The sequence below is a fragment of the Castor canadensis genome, chromosome 5 (assembly GCF_047511655.1).
Source record: "Castor canadensis chromosome 5, mCasCan1.hap1v2, whole genome shotgun sequence".
NCBI lineage: Eukaryota > Metazoa > Chordata > Mammalia > Rodentia > Castoridae > Castor > Castor canadensis.
The window spans coordinates 171,404,428-171,424,542 of NC_133390.1; the positions used below are offsets into that span (position 1 = coordinate 171,404,428).

The 20,115-nt window shown below is 46.0% G+C and overlaps 1 protein-coding gene across 2 annotated transcripts in view; it reads left to right on the forward strand.

Moving 5' to 3' along the window:
- The first annotated feature begins 5,514 nt into the window (after positions 1-5,514).
- Ptpn1 (protein tyrosine phosphatase non-receptor type 1) overlaps positions 5,515-20,115 on the forward strand; it is a 67,503-nt gene continuing 52,902 nt past the window's right edge. The window contains exon 1 of one of the 2 annotated variants that reach the window (XM_074074977.1): positions 5,515-5,749. In XM_074074977.1, the coding sequence (XP_073931078.1) occupies positions 5,687-5,749 (63 nt within the window). In that variant the 5' untranslated portion in view covers positions 5,515-5,686. The remainder of the gene's footprint in view (positions 5,750-20,115) is intronic. The other variant, XM_020179696.2, reaches the window with a different exon arrangement.

Here is a 20,115-nt window from a genome sequence, read left to right on the forward strand (position 1 = left end):
GACGGTAGCGGGGGTAGGTTCTCCCAGAAGCCTGCACACTTGTAATCTCAACAGGCAAATTTACCGAGACCTCACTGCGCCCTACAGACTGAGCTAAACCCCTGACATACTCCATCTCATTTAGCTGTGGCATCCCTGCCTCATGCTAAAAGAGGGTAAGGCACTTGCCCACATCAGCTGGCAGAATCCTCACCCAGATCCATCTATGTGTAGCAAGTGTCTTGACCCCTGACCCTAAAACTGAAGGGTGGGGGAGTTGCTGTGACCTCTGGCCATCCTTCCCAGGGTTTTCTTTGCTGAGTATCTGGGGTCAAATCTGGTTTCCATGACTTGCTTTCTCACTGGTCATGTGATTCCCTGGTTCCCCAAATGTCCCCTCTTCCCATCAACCTCTTCTTACCATACAGCTGGCTTGGGATTTTATTTATGTATTTGTGTTTAAGAGCTTGGAATCAGGTCTGAAATGTTTTCTGGGGTAGAGTGGTGAGGAGTCTTTGGGAGGCCCAGTGAGGATGGAGTGAGGAGCTTACAGGCTAAGTCTCTTTGGTGAGTTCTGACATGGTGCAGAACTCATGTGTATTAACAGGATTTCAGAATGGGAAGCAGCACATTGAGCTGTGTTCAAGTTCCAACTCTACCATTTCTTACCTGTGTGACTGTGGGCAAGTTGTTCAACCTTTCTGTGCCACTGTCCAAATAGGGATCATAGCAGTGCAGCTTCACGGTGGTGTTTCGTGGTGATGGTTGTCATGATGTGTACCATCCTCACTGTCATTATCACTCCTTGGAGAGCTCAGGCTGTTCTTGGGGACACTGTAGGCATCCCAGATGAGGACACAGATGCTGAGGCCAGACACTTGAATTTAACCCTACTTTACTTCTTACTAGCTGCATGGTCTTGGTTAAGCAATTGGCGTCTCTGAGCCCTGGTTTCTTCATTTGCCAAGCTCTCCCCTGGACAAGAGATGGGCTTAGAGTTGGTACATATGCTGCAATTGGACTGACAAGATTCAAGGCCAGAACATGTGCTGGAACCCCAGAAAAAAGAAGTTCTTTCCCCGGGGTTTGCTGAGCTGGCAGACTGTGAGTCTGGAGCTGCTGGGCCATCCTGGTCATTTGGGGAGGAGAGCCTGCCTGGAGTGAAGCCAGCACAGGGGAAACAGATAAGCTGGCTGGAGAGAGTCAGAGTCATGATGACATTGCTCCAGCCCCTGGATCAAACTGTGCCTGAAGCAAGGCCTTTGCACTTCCCATTTTCTGTAAATTTCCCATTTTGCAAAAGCTACTTTCAGTTGGGTTTTTCTCACAGGAAAGCATCTAGACCGACACTAAAAGGTTAAGCAACTTGCCCCAGGCCTGTAAAGCTTGTGAGCAGCAGACCCAGAACACAGAAGCTCTGACCTGTGGTGCCCCATTGCTCCACCCTCCAGGCCAGCATTGAGTGCTGGGCTGCTCACCGACTTCACCACTTTACCATCCCTGTTTCTCATCTGTAAGAAACAGGCTTGCAGGACTGTGGGGGAAAGAAACTTGGCGTTTAGCCAGCACTGGTGGTGGTTGCAGGCTAAAGCCCTGTGCCCCCAACATCCGGTGCTTTTGGCCATGGCTTTGTCCTTTGGTTCCTCATGTCAGGAACGTTCTTGGCTTCCCCAGATCAGCCAACCAGTCCAGGTGCCCAAAGTCTGCTAGGAGAACATGTCTGACTCAGAAGAATGGCTACTCCCCTCCTGGCTGTGTGCCCTGACGGTGGGCAGGTGGGGGCTGGGTGATCCTGAAGATCATCGATCACTGAGTCTGCGAGGGGCAAAGAAGCCCTGTTATCTTGATGTCTAGAACCTTCTGAGGACTGATAGCTGCTTCTGGGAATGACCTGTCACTCAAGGAAGACAGCATTAATCCAAAGCAGCTTAGTCTCTCTCTCTCTCTCTCTTCACAAAGTTTACATTTAGTGACAGTAGCATATACACAGGGCAACACTACGGAGAAAGCACCATCAAACACCTGGCAAGCACTAAGAAGGAAAAGAGACAGGGTGGTGGGCACTGTTTATTGGGGAAGTGAGGTTTCATTGGAGTCCCAGTTTGGGCTCTCTGGCTACATAGTACCAAGACCAGGACCCACTCAACCAGGACCCTTGCTAACAGCATTCAGTCAGGGGCAGTGATGCACCCAAGACTTCACAAACAGCTGTCCTCCACTGAAGATGTTTAAAATGTTTAATTAGGCACTGGTTTGTCATGTTGATTCCCTCATTAGTTAAACTTGTGAAGAAAAGGCCCAGAAATCCAAGAAGCTTTGGGCTTGCCTGCCGGGAAAAAACTGTCATGACACACAGTCACTTGTTTACTTTCTGACAAGTCATCACTCAAGGATTCCCAACCACCATCATCACTGGTGCTGGGGGCCCCTAGGGTGTGGCTGGCTCTGGTCGGGACTGGGCAGGGAACCAGTAGAGTTTAGCAGAGAAAGTCAAGCCTGTGACCTTGAGTCCTTCGTCCCAATCAAATGTTAAGTGCTTGGGACATACACAAAATACTGAGGCACCTAACTGATGGAACATTGTAGCTGGGGCAGGTGAAGGAAACAAGCCAGCAAATAAATGTGACAGACCTGCGTGCTATGATACAAACAGACAAGGTGTGTGCTAGGGAATGACTGGAGGCTGTTGTAGAGAGGTGGTCAGGAGATCTGTCTGGGGAGGTGACATTTGACCTGACATGGGAGAGTGAAAAGATCTTCAAGCAGAGTGACTCAGGCAGAAGGACCCGCTGGTGCAAAGGTCCTGCAGTAGAAACCAGCAACGTATGTTGGGGGAGAACACAAGACCAGTGAAACTGGCAAGAAGGACATGGGTTGGGGATGCAGGCAGGCACAGGCCTTGTGGGCTGGAAACCAGGATTAGGAATAAAGTTTTATCCTAAGTAGTACAGGAAACTCTTAAAGGGTTTTGCCTAGGAAGACTTCATAATCCAAACACCGAGAGCTCTGACTGGCTGTAACGATGTGAAAGGGAGCACCTGAAATTAGGGGTTATGTTTAGTGTTAATATTTGTGACAAGGTTTCACCTTTTGCCACTGCAGTGGGTTGAAGGGGGACTCCCAAAAAACATGTCAAATGGGACACCTAGGACCTATGAATGCGAGCTGATTTGGAAAAGGGTCTTTGTACATATAATTAATGATCATGTGATGGGGTTATCTGGATTACCCAGGGCTGAAAGATCATTCTGGCTCAGGATGGGCTCTAGATTTAATGACAGATGTCCTTATAAGGAGACATAGAGCAGAGGCCAAGTGAAGATGAGGCAGAGGGGCTGATGCAGTGACAGGCCAGGAAAGGAGTGTATCCAGCAGAGCTGGAACAGGTAGGGAGGTGCTCTCAGGGCTAGAGGGTGGGGAGCCCTGACAACACATGGGTTTTAGGCTTTTGTGGCCTCAAGAACTGAGAGTGCTACATTTCTGTTATTTTAAGCCACCAGTTGGTCACAGCAGCCACAAGAGATTAGGACATCCAATAAACAGCCCAAACCTGAGGCCTGCTGGAGCCCCAACCCTCCCCTCCCCACTGAGATCCTATGTAGGGCTTGGCCCTGCTCCAGGCTATACCAGTCACCAGGTGGCACCCCTGCAGGTCTGAGTGTCACCTGGGCTAAGGATGAGCATTTGATTTATTAGCCTAGTTGCATGGGCACACAGTGATGAAATGAACAAGCCCTGTTCTCTCTTCCCCCAAAGAGCTCAGTACTGCTGCAAAATAGTCCTTAGATGTGTCCTATGAGGGCAGGAGAAGCACGAAAGCATGGACCATCACTTAAGGGGGCTAAGGCTTAAATTAGGCAACTTCCAAGTGTGGGGCTCCCAAAGTCTTCACCAGAACAGGCAACATTTGTAAATGTTCCCCTATGGAACACTCGGTTATAAAGATACAGCATTATTCAGTAAGAATTCATTTGCCGCTATTTGAAGGGGTATTATTTACTGAGTCCCTCATTATACCAAGAGCATTTGATGAATCATTCAGTCTTTATCAGCTGGGCATTTTGAGCATCTCCATTTTACAAAGAAGAAAACAGAGACAGGGATTAACAGTCATTTGTCCAAGACTGTTTAGTAGAGCTGGAGTCTGGACCTAGGCAGCCTGGTTCCAAAGCAATCATTCCTCTGAAGGCCAGGTGGGAATCCTAGTTTCCATTCCATGGGGTTTGAACTCAGGGCCTCATACTTGCTAGTCAGGTGCTCTACCACTTGAGCCACTCTGCCAGCTCTCTTTTGGGAATTTTTTTTTTTTTTTCAGATAGGGTCTACAGAACTATTTGCCCAGGCTGGCTTCAAACTTCAATACTCCTGATTCCTGCCTCCTGAGTAGCTAGGATTACAGACGTGAGCCACCAGTGCCTGGCCAAACAAGCCTGTTTTCTTTTATTATTATTATTTGCAGTACCAGAGTTCAAACAAACCATGGGGTTTGAACTCAGGGCCTCACATTTACTAGGCAGGTGCTCTACCACTTCAGCCACTCCAAAGCCTCCATTCCAGCTTGCAAAGCCACTCTGGGCAAGTGATCTTGCCTCTGTCTCTGGTCTATACTAAGGGGATAATAATGCCTGTTTCGGAGAGTTGCTCTGGAAAGTGAGAATGAGGCATCCAACTGAACTGGAATTCAGCCTGTAGCTCCAGGCAGGCTTGTGATGGGCACAGGAACCTGATGATGTGGTCCTCTGAAGCTTCAACCTAGCTTCCTACAGGGAGGCCACCTCAACCACTCTGCTCATATGTGCTTCAAAGACCACAGTGCTAGAATTGGCTGGGGGTGAAATGCAGATTCCTGGGCCTCAGCCCCAGGCTATCTGAATCCTTTGGAGGTGGGCCCAGGATCCAGCATCATTCGACACGTTCTCCCGTGATGTAACGCACCCAAGAATTTGTACTCCACTGAGTTCAGGCTGAGCAGAATTTTCTTGATAATTTGGAAATACTGAAAACCATCCCAGGACCCCATGCATTCATCATTCTGGTCTTGCGTTTCAAACGGAGACACTGCTGTTAGAGAGTAGTGGGCTTTCTCCAGCAGCTTGGAGAATCATGAAGCTCTCTTAATTTCATGAAAAAAAAAAAAAAAAAAAAAGATGGGACACCTGGTTCTAGCGCCCGTAATCCCAACTAGGAGCACTGAGCCCTGGCCCCGCAGGAGAGATGTACAGCTACCTGAAGGTCACTCTCTCGGACTCAACTCGCCGGGTGGAGGCTAGAACTCTAGGTCCGCAGGGCCTTCCCATCTCACGCGCCGTGGGCGGGGCGCCCCTGGGGTCGCCTAGGCAACGGGCGCGCACCACGCCCGGGCACGCTGCCCGGGAGCGGAGAGAGGAGCGTGCGCAGCACAAATGTCTCGCGGGGCCGAGGCCACTTCCCCCAGTCCCTCCCCCTGCTCCGCCTCGCGGAAGTGCTCGCTGACACTGTCGAGTGCTGATTGGTCGTTCCGCGCCGGGGGCGGTGCCCGCGGCGGGCGGGGTGCGTACTTCCGGCTGCCGGGTTGACATGAAGAAGCAGCAGCGGCGGCTAGGGCGGCGGTAGCAGCGGGACTGAGACTTGCGGCGGGCCTTGGGGCCGAGAGCGCGACGCGGCCTAGCGCAGCAGACGGCAGCAGTGGGCGGAGGAGGGGGAGGCGCAGCAACCGCCCTGGCCCATCATGGAGATGGAAAAGGAGTTCGAGCAGATCGACAAGGCCGGGAGCTGGGCGGCCATTTACCAGGTACGGGAGCGCCCGGAGCGCGGCAGGCCCTGAGCTTAGGCCGCGTGAACCTTCCCCTCTGCCCCCCGTTCTCCTTTTGGGTCGCACCCTCCGCCTCGGCCCTCGCGCTGGAGGGAGGATTCGACCCGAGCGCGGCGCCGGCTGCCCGGTGTCTTTGTCCGCCAGCGGGCCCGACTGCCCCTTTTTATCCCTCACCTACCTATTACGGTCCGGCCCAGCCCGGTGATCCCTTAAGCCTGGAGCCGGCATCTGACTCTTCCGCGCGGGTCCCTCGCGCCCGGCCCCGCCCCCCTGCTGTCCACCCTTTGTCCCCCGGGCTGATTTAACACCCCCACTACTTCCTTTTCTGGACGGGACCACCCCAGACTCTCTTCCTTTGTCTCCCTGGGGGAACCCCCCCCTTCACATTTCCTTTCCCCTAGTCTCAGTGTGCGTCGAGTCCCCAGGATGACAGTCGCCTTCCTGTTCATTCATTTATTGGGTATGAACTGGCCAGCCGATTCCCTGCTGCCTTGGAGGTTGTGTTTATTGAACAGGAAGGCGAGACCCTGTCCCTGGTGGAGCTTGAACCAGCCCAGAAGCGGATCATCCCAGGTGGCGGCGAGTGCGGTGAAGACGGTATTCTCCTAGGCGGTGGAGGGTGACTGCGTGCAGGGCCAGCTGCCTTAGAGAAGGGGATCAGGGCAGGGCCTGCAAAGAAAGGCCTTTGCTCTGTGCGCAGAGTGAGGAGGAGCAGCGAGCCAGGAGATGGTCAGGTTAGCTAGTCTTCCAGCCAGGGGGGCTGCAGTACCTGCTCACCTCCCTCACAATATCCCCTTTCAAACAGAGAGGAGAGAAGGTTAAGGTTTTCACCCTCTCTAAAATGGCATCTTTGCTCAATGAGCATCTTATCCTTTGGGATGATCATGTTTTGTGAGATCTCATCCTGGCATGGGTTATGGTGGCTCAGAAATAAAAAGTTAGGAAGGTAGGATTTCTCACATGTCTATAAACATCAGATGAAGAAACATTGGCCTCTCACAAGCAGCTAAACCCTTTAAAGAAAATATGTGCTCCCGATTAAATGTCATTGTGGGGGTTGTGAGGATTAGCCAAAACCACACGCTCTCAGTGTCTTAAATAAGCCATATACAAAATAGATTTGTTACTTGGGTAAAGGGAGAAGGTAGTTTATTCTGTTTTCAGTTTATAAACTCAGAGGCAGATCCATCAACTGTAACACTAAAATCTATTTTGAGCTTCGCTAAGGCAGTTCTTTGGTGTGATGGACTAGCGAGTCTTTTTTTTTGGGTGGCCTTGATTTCAAGTTTCTTTGGCAGGATTCTTTTTACTTGGTCTGTACTGCAGATTAGCTTCTGGTAGACTAATATTTGTAACTACTGTAATCTGTATGATTGTAATGTTTGTATTCCATGTCTAGTCTCTGAATTAATTGAATGAATTCCACCAGTGCAATATGTAGATAGATTTTCTGCATGAGGCTGACCTCTATTGAGCCAGAGTGCCTTTCCATGAAATTGCTGGTCCAAAGCATTGGGGTTGATTACCATGTGCCCCGTCACAAGTGGAGGCTTTAAGGAAATCTTTTATACTGAAACTGACTGAATTAGCAGAACGTTCACATCATAGCTAAGTTCTGGCTGAATTTGGTTTATTACGGCTTTAGGTCAGAGTGGCCTGACCTGAACCCAAGCCTTGTTAAAACTGTGTTAAAAATTCTGGCATGGACCATGGTGATCTTCAGTTAACTTCCCACTGTGTTCTTAAATTTTTCCACTACATTTAAACCCCACAAGTTAGTCAAGATGTTAAGATTTCCCCAGCTTCTTAATTGTCCTTGAGGTGGTTTCTTTTATCTTAAATAACTGTCACTATAAGCTTTTCTCACCTACCTTGCAAATATTTTTCTTTTCTAAAATCTAAATTAGAAGCTCTTCTGTTTAAACCGTCAAAGTGACTCTTTATCTTACAACTGTGCCATTTTAAAAAACTAATTAAATGACCTTGAGTGAAATCTAAATTGGCTCATTTTCCAAGGTATATGTAGTTTAACAAAACCATTATTTTCAGGATTTCAAACAAATGTGTTTACAATTGTAGAAAAGGGAAGATTGAAAAATTGATATTTTAGGGCTGGTGGAGTGGCTCAAGGGGGAGAGTGCCTGCCCAAAACAAAACAAAGCAACTGATATCTTATGTTAAAATGAAGACAGTCTTATACAAAATCATATTTGAGCTTGAAAGTCTGTTATAAATTAGAAAATATATGTAATTTTTATAATGTAATAACTTCTTAGCTTTTCTAATTGTAACAGAAAGATGCACAAACTCGGAAACAAATGGGAAAGAACAAAAGATAAAGTGGACTTTTGAGTGCTGACAAATATGGGAGCTTAGAAGACACATTTCAGGCAAAGATGCCTTGCTAGTTCAGTTTGATAAAGTGAACATAAGAGTATTTTTATCTTTAGCTCACAAGTAGTGTAGATGGTAATAGGCATTTAGGTCTATAAAAAGTCAGCTTTGTTAGCAGATGTAGATGACTTTTAAAAATTGTCTTCTAGCATTTTAACAATTTAAAATCATCTAGTTGAAAAGCAGAAGTAGCGCTCAGGGAGCCTCCTGTTTGAGTTGGTCTCACTGTCTACATTGCAGGTGGGGTTGACTTAGCTGCAGTGAGAGAAGAGAAGGCTTGAATGAATGAAAAGACTGTAGTGTAAGAGGACTTGGGCCAGGTGTTTTTCTGGTTTTCTCATCTCTGTGTTCTTTGATTCTCTGGCACGGTTCACTCCTGAATTGAGTGTTTGAGATAAAGGAGAGGCCACAGTACCTCACCATTTGAAAACAAGATTTGCTTCATGTTAGAGGCAGGCTTTGTAAAATGGGCTGCCCTTCCCCTGCCTTCCTTACGGATTATGATCCAGTGTCTGAGTACATTTAAAACCATGCCACATCAGTAATGCACTAAAACGCCTTACTAGAATATACAGCTTATGTTGTTATGTTCCAAGAAGACAGATATTAAAACTCGCCAAGGGCCTCTTAAACATCAGCCTCTTCAGAGGAAAACAAACAAAACAAAACACTGTATTTTATGCAGAGGAGAAAGATCTATACACTATGACTCACTTTGTTTAAAAAAAAAAAAAAAAGACAAACGGAAATGACATGGAGAGATTGGGAAGTTCTAGTCATCTAGAGTGACCCATTAGTTCTCAGTGTTCTTGCTCAGCCCTAGTATGAGTGAACTAAATTTAGGTGTCTGATGGCCACTTTGGAAAGGATGTAAAGACCTTTGTGATTGTCTGAATTGGTACCGAATTAACTGGGCCATAAGTGGGACTGTGGGGAAGAACTTTTTGCTGTTAGTGTTTGACACCAGTGGCATATTTATAGTAGTTTGGTACTTTTGGAAGTAAGCAGACCTGTCAGGTGGTTCTGAAGTCACTGGTGTAGTGGTAAAATGGGCAAATGCAAATGCTTTTTTAGCTGCCAGTTACTTTCCTCCCCACTGTGTTTTGCATTTAGTATAAATAGCTCTTCAAAACCTATTAAAAATACTTGGTATTGACTGTAATTAATTGACTATATACTGAGTCTCATGATAGGAATGAATAAGAAATAGGAAGTTTCCTGTGGAGGTTTTTCAGATTATGAACTGTGGAAATAACTGCCTTTTGCCTTCATTCATTCATCCTTTCATTCATTCATTTACTTGTTTATTTATTGTGGTGCTGGAGATGGAACCTGGGCTTTCTGGGTGTTAGGCAAACATTATGCCTCTTTGCTATATCCACAGTCCTTGTTTTTTTGAGACAGGGTCTCACTGTGCAGCCCAGGCTGGCCTTGAACTCGATTCACACCATGTATGTGTTTTGGACTGGCTTCGAACCACACTCCTCCTGATCTCTGCCTCCTGAATAGCTGGGATTACAGTATGTATGCATTTTGATTGTCCAGGAGTGCTAGGGACCTTGGAGTAGTTCGAAGTTCCCTCTCTCACTTGCCATTGGTTGGTCACTCTAGCATCCTACTCATTGGTAGAGGTTCTCACATTTTGCCAGTAAGCCTACAGTCTATAGTTTACACTGCAGAAATGACTGGAACTGATTACCTATTTATCTGGCCTCGAAACAGTCTCTCCACATCCCCCTCCTCTACCATGTGTACCTCTCACATTATCACTAGAGCACTTTTTTTTTTTTTTGGTGGTACTGAGGTTTGAACGCAGGGCCTCATGCTTGGTAGGCTTATTAGGCAGGCCTCTACCACTTGAGCCACTCCACCAGCCCTGAGAGCACTTGTTTTAAAAACAGATCTAAACCTGTCCCTCTGTGTAACTACTAATGCTTTCATAATACCTGGTAAGGTCAAACTCCTTGGCATGCCAAGCTTGCAGTTATCCCTTTCCCTATAGCTTTTATTCCAGCCACCACAGAAGGTGCAATGGTCTCCAGACCCAGCCTTATCCCTCAGTCCTGTGCCACTGTTCAGTGCTTGTCTCGGGTGCCTGTTCCTCTCCTGACTTGCAGATCAAATGTGTGACTCTTCACACTGACATTCTGCTCTGGGCCCTGTGTGTTCCCTACAGCCTGACACAAATCCTTCCTGAAGCCCTGCTTTCATCATAGCTGCTGCTTTATATCCCTGGCCTGCCTCCTCTGGAGCCCACCCTTCCTGAGGTCACCTGTGCCATCTGTCTCATTCATCTTAGAGTTCCTTGCACCTGGCATAAAGTGTCTGAACTGCTGGGATTGACTTAGTTGTCTGCACTTTGCTAGCCTGACTATAAAGATGTGAAAGATAGGGTTCCCAAGTCCTATTGTAGAGGGAGAATGGTAGAAGCAAGTAGATTTGCCAGTAGGACCAGCAATAGAGGCCACTCTGGGTTGGAAGCCACCACATTGAGCCCTGGCACAGTGAGGCCAGTGTTGCCTGTTGTTCTGATCCATAGAAGGCTCACAGAAGCTTGAGATGAAACAGGACTTTTTTTTGTGTGTTTGTGGTACTGGAGTTTGAACTTAGGGCCTACACCTTGAGCCACTCCACCAGTTCCTTTGTGAAAAGAGTTTAAGATCGGGTCTCTTAAACTATTTGCCGGGGCTGGCTTCGAACCACTATCCTCCTGATCTCTGTCTTCTGAGTAGATAGGATTATAGGCATGAACCACCACCACTGGCGCCTGGCTGTAACTGGACATTTGCACTTGGTGTGAAATTTACTTGGCAGCCGGGATGTGCTATGGCTTTCTTTCCAAGGACTGTTGCATTACCCTGGCTTCATCACTCTTGTTCTCCCAAGCCTTCTAGAGGGACTCTATGTGGAGTTGGTTCATAAAATATTTTAATTACAGGATGTAAAATACAGTTCTCCATAAAGTAGCAACCCTTACAAAGTCTGATTTTTTTTTTTTTTTTCCAAATTATGGCCTGGAAAGGCAAGCATTTTTCTTAGCCGTTGATCAAATCACCCTTAGGGCCAAGAGAAAAGTGTAACTTTTTGTTCCTTCTAATGTTTTTGGTCTCTGGCCATACGTTGTAGTCTTAACCATAGCACTAGGACTTCACTGACTGGTCCACTTCCTGCCTTCTAACTCTGTCTCTTCTCTTATAAAAATGATCCTGGCCTAACGTAGCATTAAGGTTGCCTCAAGTAATAAAAGTCCTTACTATACTCAACAAAGAATTGAATGTTCCTGAAGTGATCCTTGCTAAAATTGCAGTACTTCCTCAGTTTTGTAAGGTAGAGGCAGTTACAGTTAGGCTTAGCACTTCATAGATTAGCTAGTATGGTTAACAACCCAAGAGGATTGGGTCTTTTTCCCACTTTTAGGAAGCAGGGCATCCTGGAGTGAGTGATGGTAAAGTGAGCAGCCCAGCCACACACCATGCTCGTGCTTCTCCTCTTGGTAGCAACTGCTAGCATTTTCCTATAAAATAGAGGAACTGCTCTCAAGCACTTACAAACGGTCTAACCCAGCCTCGTCCGTGAAGAGCAGCTGCCCTTTAGGTTGTAATTTCAGAAAGAAACCTGCATCTGGTCTCAGCTTCGTTTGCAGTAGATGTTACTTTGTACATGTGCTGTGCTGCGGAAGGAAGTGCCCATGTCTGCAGCACTGCGTGCGTGCCTGCTTCATGTAGCCCTCTCCTTTCTCAGGCAGCTGGGCATCATTGTGAGAGTCTGGCTAGCAGGTACATTTTGGATGTCTGAAAACTAGAAACAAGACCATTTCACACAGAAGATTTTCCTTCCCACTCCCTAACAGCCAAAGAAAAATCTTCAGGCTTTGGTACAAGTCACACACTACATGTAAAATAATACAACTGTGATAAGTGATTTTTAGTCCCTTTTGTGTGTATGTGAGACATTGACAGTTCTGAGTGCTTACAGTTCTACCAAGGCAGTAAATAAAGGTTGTACAAATACCCTGTGGTAGTTAGAATTTAGTGCTTCAAGAAGTCTGCTCTGTAATTTGGACTCAGAGTCAATACTAGGCATGTTAGCAGAGTGACAAGTCTCAGTCTTCTCTGGGAAACATACAGTCTTTCCAGTCCTCTTAATCTAATACAATATGGGGAACTCTAACTCCTGATTGAGGGCTAACCACTTGTTGAAGTAAAACTTTTGGGGCCAAGTGGTCTGGTGTCCCAAGCTCCTCTTTACTTCTGAGAAGGAAAAGCCTGGGCTGTGTTTGTGGCTTTTGTGGGCGAGTGGCACTACTTGCAAAGAGAAGATGAGCATAGCAAGACTCGGTTCCTAAAACTATCGCTTTAATTTATTCGTTAGTGATTAGAGAAGGAAAACTCATTTCCTTCTCGCTGTTATGAAACATTTTTTCCCTTGACTTTTTTTTCCTTAATGGGTTTTATTGGCACATCTCTTCCGATGGAAGAATCTTATTTAAAAGTTGTCATACCAAGTTCCAGCAAACAGCTTGCTGTTTTTTATTCTAAAGGGTTCTGGTTACTCAGGGGATTATACACTATTGCAGAATTGCTTACAGGAAAATGAACATCAAGTAATTATTCCAAATAGTTGGGGCTCTCAAGAACATGGGTTACTTAAAAATGTCTAAGCATGAAATCACTTCTGAATATAACTTCGCTTAGCAGAACAAATAAGCAAACTGCATTTAGCAGAATATGGTAAATTAGCTTTAAATTCTCTTGATAGTTGAACATTTGTCACTGTTATATTTATCCCTTGTAGATGTTGTACTGCTATTCAATTACTCAGGGCTTAGTTTGCTTCTGGAAGGATAAGGGCAAAATATGCCTTCACCGAGCCTTAAGTATCTGTGTGGCTACATTTTGCATAGAGAGGGGCCTCGGAGAAGGCCTCCAGTGGTCTTTTTCATTCTATGCTTTTGTCCTTGTCTTTGTTTTGCTTTGTTGACTTGCCCTGACTTGAACTGTATTTTAACTGCACCTTTGAATACAGAGCATTGCTGTTCTCTGCTGCCTGGACACTGCCTCACTGTCCCTGGGTCTGTGAGACTGTGCTTGGAGGTTGGGCAGAAGAGAAGGTGCTAAGACGAGGACTTTGCATTTAGGCACATCAGATGGGCCAGCACGACACCAAACTTCTTATTTCTTTTATATGGGAACTGAGCCTGTTAATGCTAGACAACTTGAGCCACGCCCAACTTTTTCTCTTTTTTTTTGTTGTCAGTTGAACTCAGGGTCTTACACTTGCTAGGCAGGTGTTCTACCACTTTAGCTATACCCCCAGCCCTATGAATTTGTGTGTGTGTGTGTGTGTGTGTGTGTAGGATCGGGATTTGAATTCAGGTTTTTAAGCTTGCAAAGCAGGCACTCTACTGCTTGAGCCATACCTCCAGTCCATTTTTCTCCAGTTATTTTGGAGATAGATGGGGGTCTTTCTGTTTGTCTGGGCTGACCTCAAACTTTGATCCTTCTGATCTCAGTCTCCCAAGTAGCTAGGATTGCAGCTGTGGGCTACCTGTGCCTGTCTGTATTTTTTGTGTGTGTGTGTGTGTGTGTGTGTGTGTGTGTGTGTGCATGTGCGTGCGCGCGCGCACCCCCACACCTGGTTCCAGATTTCTTGAGCAGTCCCAGTTATACCAGCTGGTTTAGCCACACCTAAGCATTGGCTGGTTTACATCTCTCTTGAGCTTGAGCGCCTCGTCCCTTTGTTGTTATTCTGTGGTGCTGAGGGCCTTGAACACACTCTTAAGTGCATCACCACAGAGTGTGCTTCTGGCCCTGTCCCTGGGTTTTAATGGGCCTTTTTGTTGTCCCTATCATGGTACCATTTCTAAGCACTTCTAGATATTCCTTCATGTCCTACTGGTAGCTTTTTTTTTTTTAGTAAATCCTAGTATTAGTGCCATTGCAGAATTTTACTGTTTCTGTTCACACCACGGATAACTATCCAGCTCTGCTACTTTCCATTCGTTCTCTGTCTGTTAAGGGAGTGCTTTCGAGAGTTTGAGTAATGGTGTTGAAGCATGAACAGCAGCAGCCCAGTCAGTCCTGGTTCTCATCCTGAACTACCTCTTTTCTTCCCTTACGAGTCTGACTTTCCCCTAAGAGTGATCACAAAACTTCCCAAACAATCACCATGCCGAGAAACCATTGTAAAGGAACGTGCTTGTCAACTAAGCCTCCTTTTCCACCACTTGATGGCGACTGGTTTCGCCTTTCCCAACAGACTTTGTTTGCTGGGAGATGCTGCTTCTGAAAGTAGGAGATGGAGGGCTTTAGAAGATGGAGGCGCACTTAGGTTTGAAGGAGGAGCCTGGTATTTCCTTAGTCGTCAGTGTGAATGCGGCTGGAGATGGGTGTGGGCCACCTTCAAAAATTTCCTATCTTCTGTTTGAGGAGGTGGTTGCTCTTCTAATCGCTCAAGAACCGCACGGAACACGCTGTGTTAGTTACAGCACAAGATGCTCAAGTTAATAAAAACCTTAGCCTTTGGTAGTGTTTACTCCCCAGGTCTGTTTTAGAAGGAAGTGTATAGCTGAAGATGGATTCACTTGGCATCCTACCTTTAGTTTTGTAAATGTCTTTAGTGTTTGATTTTTTGTAGGGTGAACAAAAGGAAGTGACAAGTATGGTAGGTTATTTGTGGTTTGAGCTAATTTTGGTCTGCTCACAGCTCACTTTATATCCTTTGCCATTAAGACGTGCTTTCTAGAAAGAGGAGATAAGCTGTATTCTCCACTTGGCTACATTTCAAAAAATATTTTCTTTGTACTTTGAAAATTGGACAGTTTGAAGCATGGTAACATTATTTTAAAATCATTGATATCCATTTAGGGAAACTTCTGTTTCTCCAGCAAGTAAATTAGATTCTCTCATAGAGGTTTAGAACTCTTGCTGCAGTGTGAGCCACTGGTTGAAAGGGTATAGTAGGTGCTAGAGGGTTTTAAAGATTCAGTCCAACCCTGCAGTGTGGTGAAGCAAGGCACTGCTGGCTGGGAGTAAGAACCTTCCTCAGGTGCTCCATAGTTAGAGAACCTGATTCTGAGGGGGCCAGAAGGAGCTATAATTGGCCTGACACTGTGCAGTCTTACAGAAGGCTTGTATCCAACCTTGGTCCTGAGCTCCTTAACCATCCATCCTGAATGCATCCCCTCCCTGCTGTGCCCAGGGCCATGGGTGGTCCTGGAGAAGGCAGACTCTGGGAGCCTGGAGTCTGGGTGGGCTCTGACTATTATGGGGCTTTGAGGAATTGCAGACTGTAAGACCTGTAAAGTACAATAGTAGACTGGACAGTCTGGTAGCATAGCTGTGGAGTGGATACCCCATGACTCCATAGGCATATGAAGGGTGAAGAGAGGGAGTGACCTTTCTGGGGAAATTGGGGTCATGTCACTCACGATGGATTTGGTAGCATTGTGTAGCCATTTTGTGATTTCTCTTACATCAAAGTGGGATGAAACTTTAAAATTTCACACTAACTCAAAACTTTAAGAATCCATTATTATGTCCTTAGGAATAATAAAATGCCCTTTGAGGGCATACATCAGATTACATCATAAAATTTCTGAATGCCACGTGAATGACTGCAGTTTCCTTTGAAATTCTTATGTGTAAAGAGGATTGTTGGGTTTTGTAATTGGACCAAAATCTCTGACTCACAGGAGAAACTCACAGTGGGCTTCGTGTTCTGCCCGTGTCATTTTCTTGGGTCGTTTGTGCCCCCGGGCCTGTGTGCAGTGCTTTATAGGCACTGCCAGTTGAGTGGGTACCGTGGCGGGAAGTGGGTGGTGTACTGTCATTAGGTAAGACAGTTAGGTCTTATCTAGGCCAATTCTCCTGTCCTGAGTCCAACTTCCCAATCCCACTGTGGTAGTGTGGCCTTGGCTTCAGTTTTTAATGCACCACTGTGAAGCGATCAGTTTGTGCTAACACCCCCAAATTATTAGGACACAAGAGTCACTTTGTAGCTTTGACCTTGCCCAAATTTCTCACCTCTTACCTATATGTTACAAATTGGCCACCTACAGTCATGTTTTGCTTGGTCCATACAGTTTTTTAAAAAAGAATTTAATCTTTTTTGCCATGGTTTATAAAATAAGGAGAAATCACATACAAATCTGGATTTCTGGCCTCTTGGAAAATCTGAAACTCACGCCCTGTGTGGCCATGTTGGCACTGGCTACTGTGAGGCACACAGCTCCTTTTGGATGGACACGTCTGTGCTCTTTAGTCACCACAGCCCCCACACTGTCCTCAACCCTGTACACTACCTGGCCCTTGGAGGCTATCCCTGCTCCACCCTGCATTTTCTCCAAAAGTTTAATTTTAGTACTAGAACTAACATGATGTTTAGCTTTGTATGTAGTTGGTGTACTGTCATTACATAAAATCAGAGCAGAGGGTAAAGACTGGTGGCCTGAGGGAGTGCCCTTGATCGGAAATTCCAGGCTGAGATACCAGCAGGTGCTATTTTCCCTCCAGCCTTTCCCCCTTTTCTCTTCATTCCTACCCCCTCCTGCTCTTTTGAGGAAGTTGGAAGCCACCACCACCATCATTTTTTTCCATCTTGGGCAACTGAATGTGATTATATTTTTGTTCCATGTTCAGCTATTTCCATGAATTATTTGTGTGTGTGTGTGTGTGTGTGTGTGTGGCACAGGATTTGAGCTCAGGGCCTCATGCATGCTAGGCAGGCACTCTACCACTTGAGCCACTCCGCCAACCCTTTTTGTGTTGGATATTTTTGAGATAAGGTCTCACTTCTGTTGCCTGGGCTGGTTTTGTGTAACAACAAAAGTAAGTGTTCATGAGGTTGTAGGATGTGCTTTTTCTTCACTCTTCCTTAACATTTAGTAACCCACAGAGGCATGCTGTGACAAATTAGGATGAACAGTAGATAAAGATGGTCTTTCCCATTATAAAACAGTCAGCTTCCCCTCTCCAAAGCGGAATCCTAAAAGGACAAAACCAGTTTGGGGTTTAACATTCTGGGTCATGTGGCAGACAGATGGCACAGTCATATTCTGCTTTCTCATATATGTGAGATTAAAATCAACCAGGAGACCAGTTTCTCCGTGAAGCATTTCCTCCGTCTTCTACGGGTCTCTTTTCTAGATTGTAAACTTGCTGACGGCAGAGCCCGCTTATTCAGCCACTCAGCAAGCATATAGCGGCCACAGGTGCCAGGCTTTGTGTGGGCAGTGACAAACTTGCTTCCTATCCTTAAGACTTTAGTACTCCAAGGGCTGGGGGCATGGCTTAAGCACTAAAGCACCTGCCTAGCAAGTGGGAGGCCCTGAGTTCAAACCCCAATATTACCAAAAGAGGGGGAGAGAGACAGACAGAAAGAGAGACAGAGAGATAGCATTTAGTAGACCAGGGGTCAAAGTAGCTGAATAGAGAGGACTCCAGTTGAGAGTGAAATAAGCTCCTGCAGGTGTGCTGGAGAGCCTCTCAAGCGGGAACTGTGGAATTGGAGCAGACACAGAGGTGGAGGATTGTGCATAAAGGTGAGTCCCGGTGTCCTCTGGATCCCTAGCCTAGGGTTCCCCTTCCTGCGTGATGTCATAAGGGTCATATTACCTCCACTGGGTCACATTTCACTTTCTCTTGCTGGTCCTACCCTTCTCCCTCATTCATGTGTATTCTTTCACAATATATAAATTTTTCCTCTTTCTTTTTATCTCTTGCCCTTGCCATTCCTTCTCACTTTGACCACTGTAATACAGCCTCAGACCCCTTCCATAGGGTGGCATAGAGGAGGTAACATGTCATGAGCTCCTGCTGGCGTTCAGTGAAGGCACCTGTGTGGGTGTTTTCCCCAGGAGCTTGGGGTTTGCTTCATTTTCAGTTTTATTCACCAGAGTGCAAACCACAGTGCATCACGCTGGCTCACTAGGCAAGCAGAGTGGCATTTATTGGAATAAAGTAGCAACCTTTATGGATGGTTATACACACAGAATGAATACTGTGTTTTAATATGTAAAATGAAGACTTTCAGAAAGAATCTTCAGATACCTGTCTGCTTCACTAAAAATAACTTGGAAATGCATGGCTACCCCTGATGTGCAGCTGACATTGTGAGAACAGAGGTCTTATTTGTTGTGAATTTTTGGGGATGTTTTAATGATGTTGGCTAGCTTATCCCCAGAGGTGGTTTGCTGATCAGCCTTTCTTTTTACACAGATGGCTTTCCTTGAGTCACTCTTTCAAGTCAAGTACCTTGGAAAATAACTTAAGTTTTCTGATAATTGTCTTATTTTTAAACAGCTGAATGATAGGTGTAAATTCGCAGGCATTTGAACACTTCAGATAGATTACAGATTCTGAGACTTTCATGGTTAAGTTTAAAAACAAAAGTTCTCTTGAGCAGTTCTGAATGGTTTACTGATTGCTGCCTGCTTTCCAGTCACACATCTGTTAAATTCTTCTTGCCACATAGAAGCAGTCAGAACTGGATACCTGCAAACCTTCCCTTTGTGAAAACGTCTGCTCTTTCCTTTTAATTCTAGCTCTGAAGATGATATGAAGAATTAGTAGGGTTTTTCTTTTCTTTCTTCTTTTTGTGGTGCTGGGGATAAAACTCAGGACCTTGCTCATGCTGGGCCAGCATTCTACCTACCAGTGAGTTATATCCCGAGTCTTAAAAATACTTGCTGAGCCGGGCATGGTGGCACTCATTGTAATCCCATCACTTGAGAGGTGGAGGCAGGAGAATGAGGGTACATAATTATCCTATTTCAACCACACCAACCCCCCTCTCCAAATAACTCAACTGGAATCACTTGAAGATCTAGAAGGGAAAGGTTTTCCTTCAAATCAATGGCAAGGTAGAATAAAAGGTGCCTGGACTACCTTCTTTTAATGGTGAGGGGTGATGCACTGCTACTTTCTTTTTCTTTTCCTCTTCTGGTTTTATGTTGGAATCACTTCTGAACCACTGAGTGGATCTTATAGAACGCCCACGGCACTAGAGGTGGAGTAGAAAATCCGTGTGTTACAGCCTCTTGCCAGGATCACTGAGACGTGGCAGTTACTGGCACGTGCTTTCAGGGGGAGGCAAGTGCTTTTAAGAAGGGAATTGTTGTCTTGTCTGGAGCCTAGGGTTTTGAGGGAGACTGAGCCATGTCCTTGCTCAGTTCCAGGCTGCAGTTAGAGGTCTGAAGAAAGAACAGTGTGCACACTCATGCAACCATGTCTTGGAGGTTGGGTTACACCCAAAAGAATTTTCAGACTTTTCCTTATACAACCTACCTACTCAAAGTTAGCACACTATCATTATATAGTAATAAAACTGATTTTTCTTTAAAAAAAAAGTGTGGGGGGTGAGGATTATAAGAAAGAATTCGTGGAAGTCCCCAATCTGGCTACGACAGTGAGCTGCTCTGTCTTCTGATTTGCTGGGGATGGGGGAGGTATGAGTACTGGTGCACATGTACTTAGGGTTCCAGCCGTCGTAGTCCATAAGTTGCCATGCTGGGAACTTGTATTACGTGAGTTGTATTTTAAATGGCTGTCTTGACACCCCTCCCTGCTCTCCTCAGTTTACCTGGGTCACACCCTGCCTTCATTTCCAAGGCTGCTGTACCCCTGGGTGTGTCAGGGTCCCATTTGGGTGGTGCACAGTGTCCTCACTTCAGCCTCTGAATGCCATGCCCCTCACCTCCCACCATATGTGCCGCAGGCCTAGTGTTTGGGATATTCCAGCTCACCTGTGCATAGCAGCCTCCTTTGTTTCACATCCCTCACACAGCTGCTGCTTTCTCCATCATCACGTTTTCAGCTGTTTTTCTGCTCCCCACTCCCAAGGTCCTCACTTCCCTCTACCTGCAGTGGAGTGAGACCGTGGGCAGTCACATTAATATCGCCTTGTTGACTCACTCATTCAGAGCTTTCCAGTTGGTTTAGACCTCGCTCTCC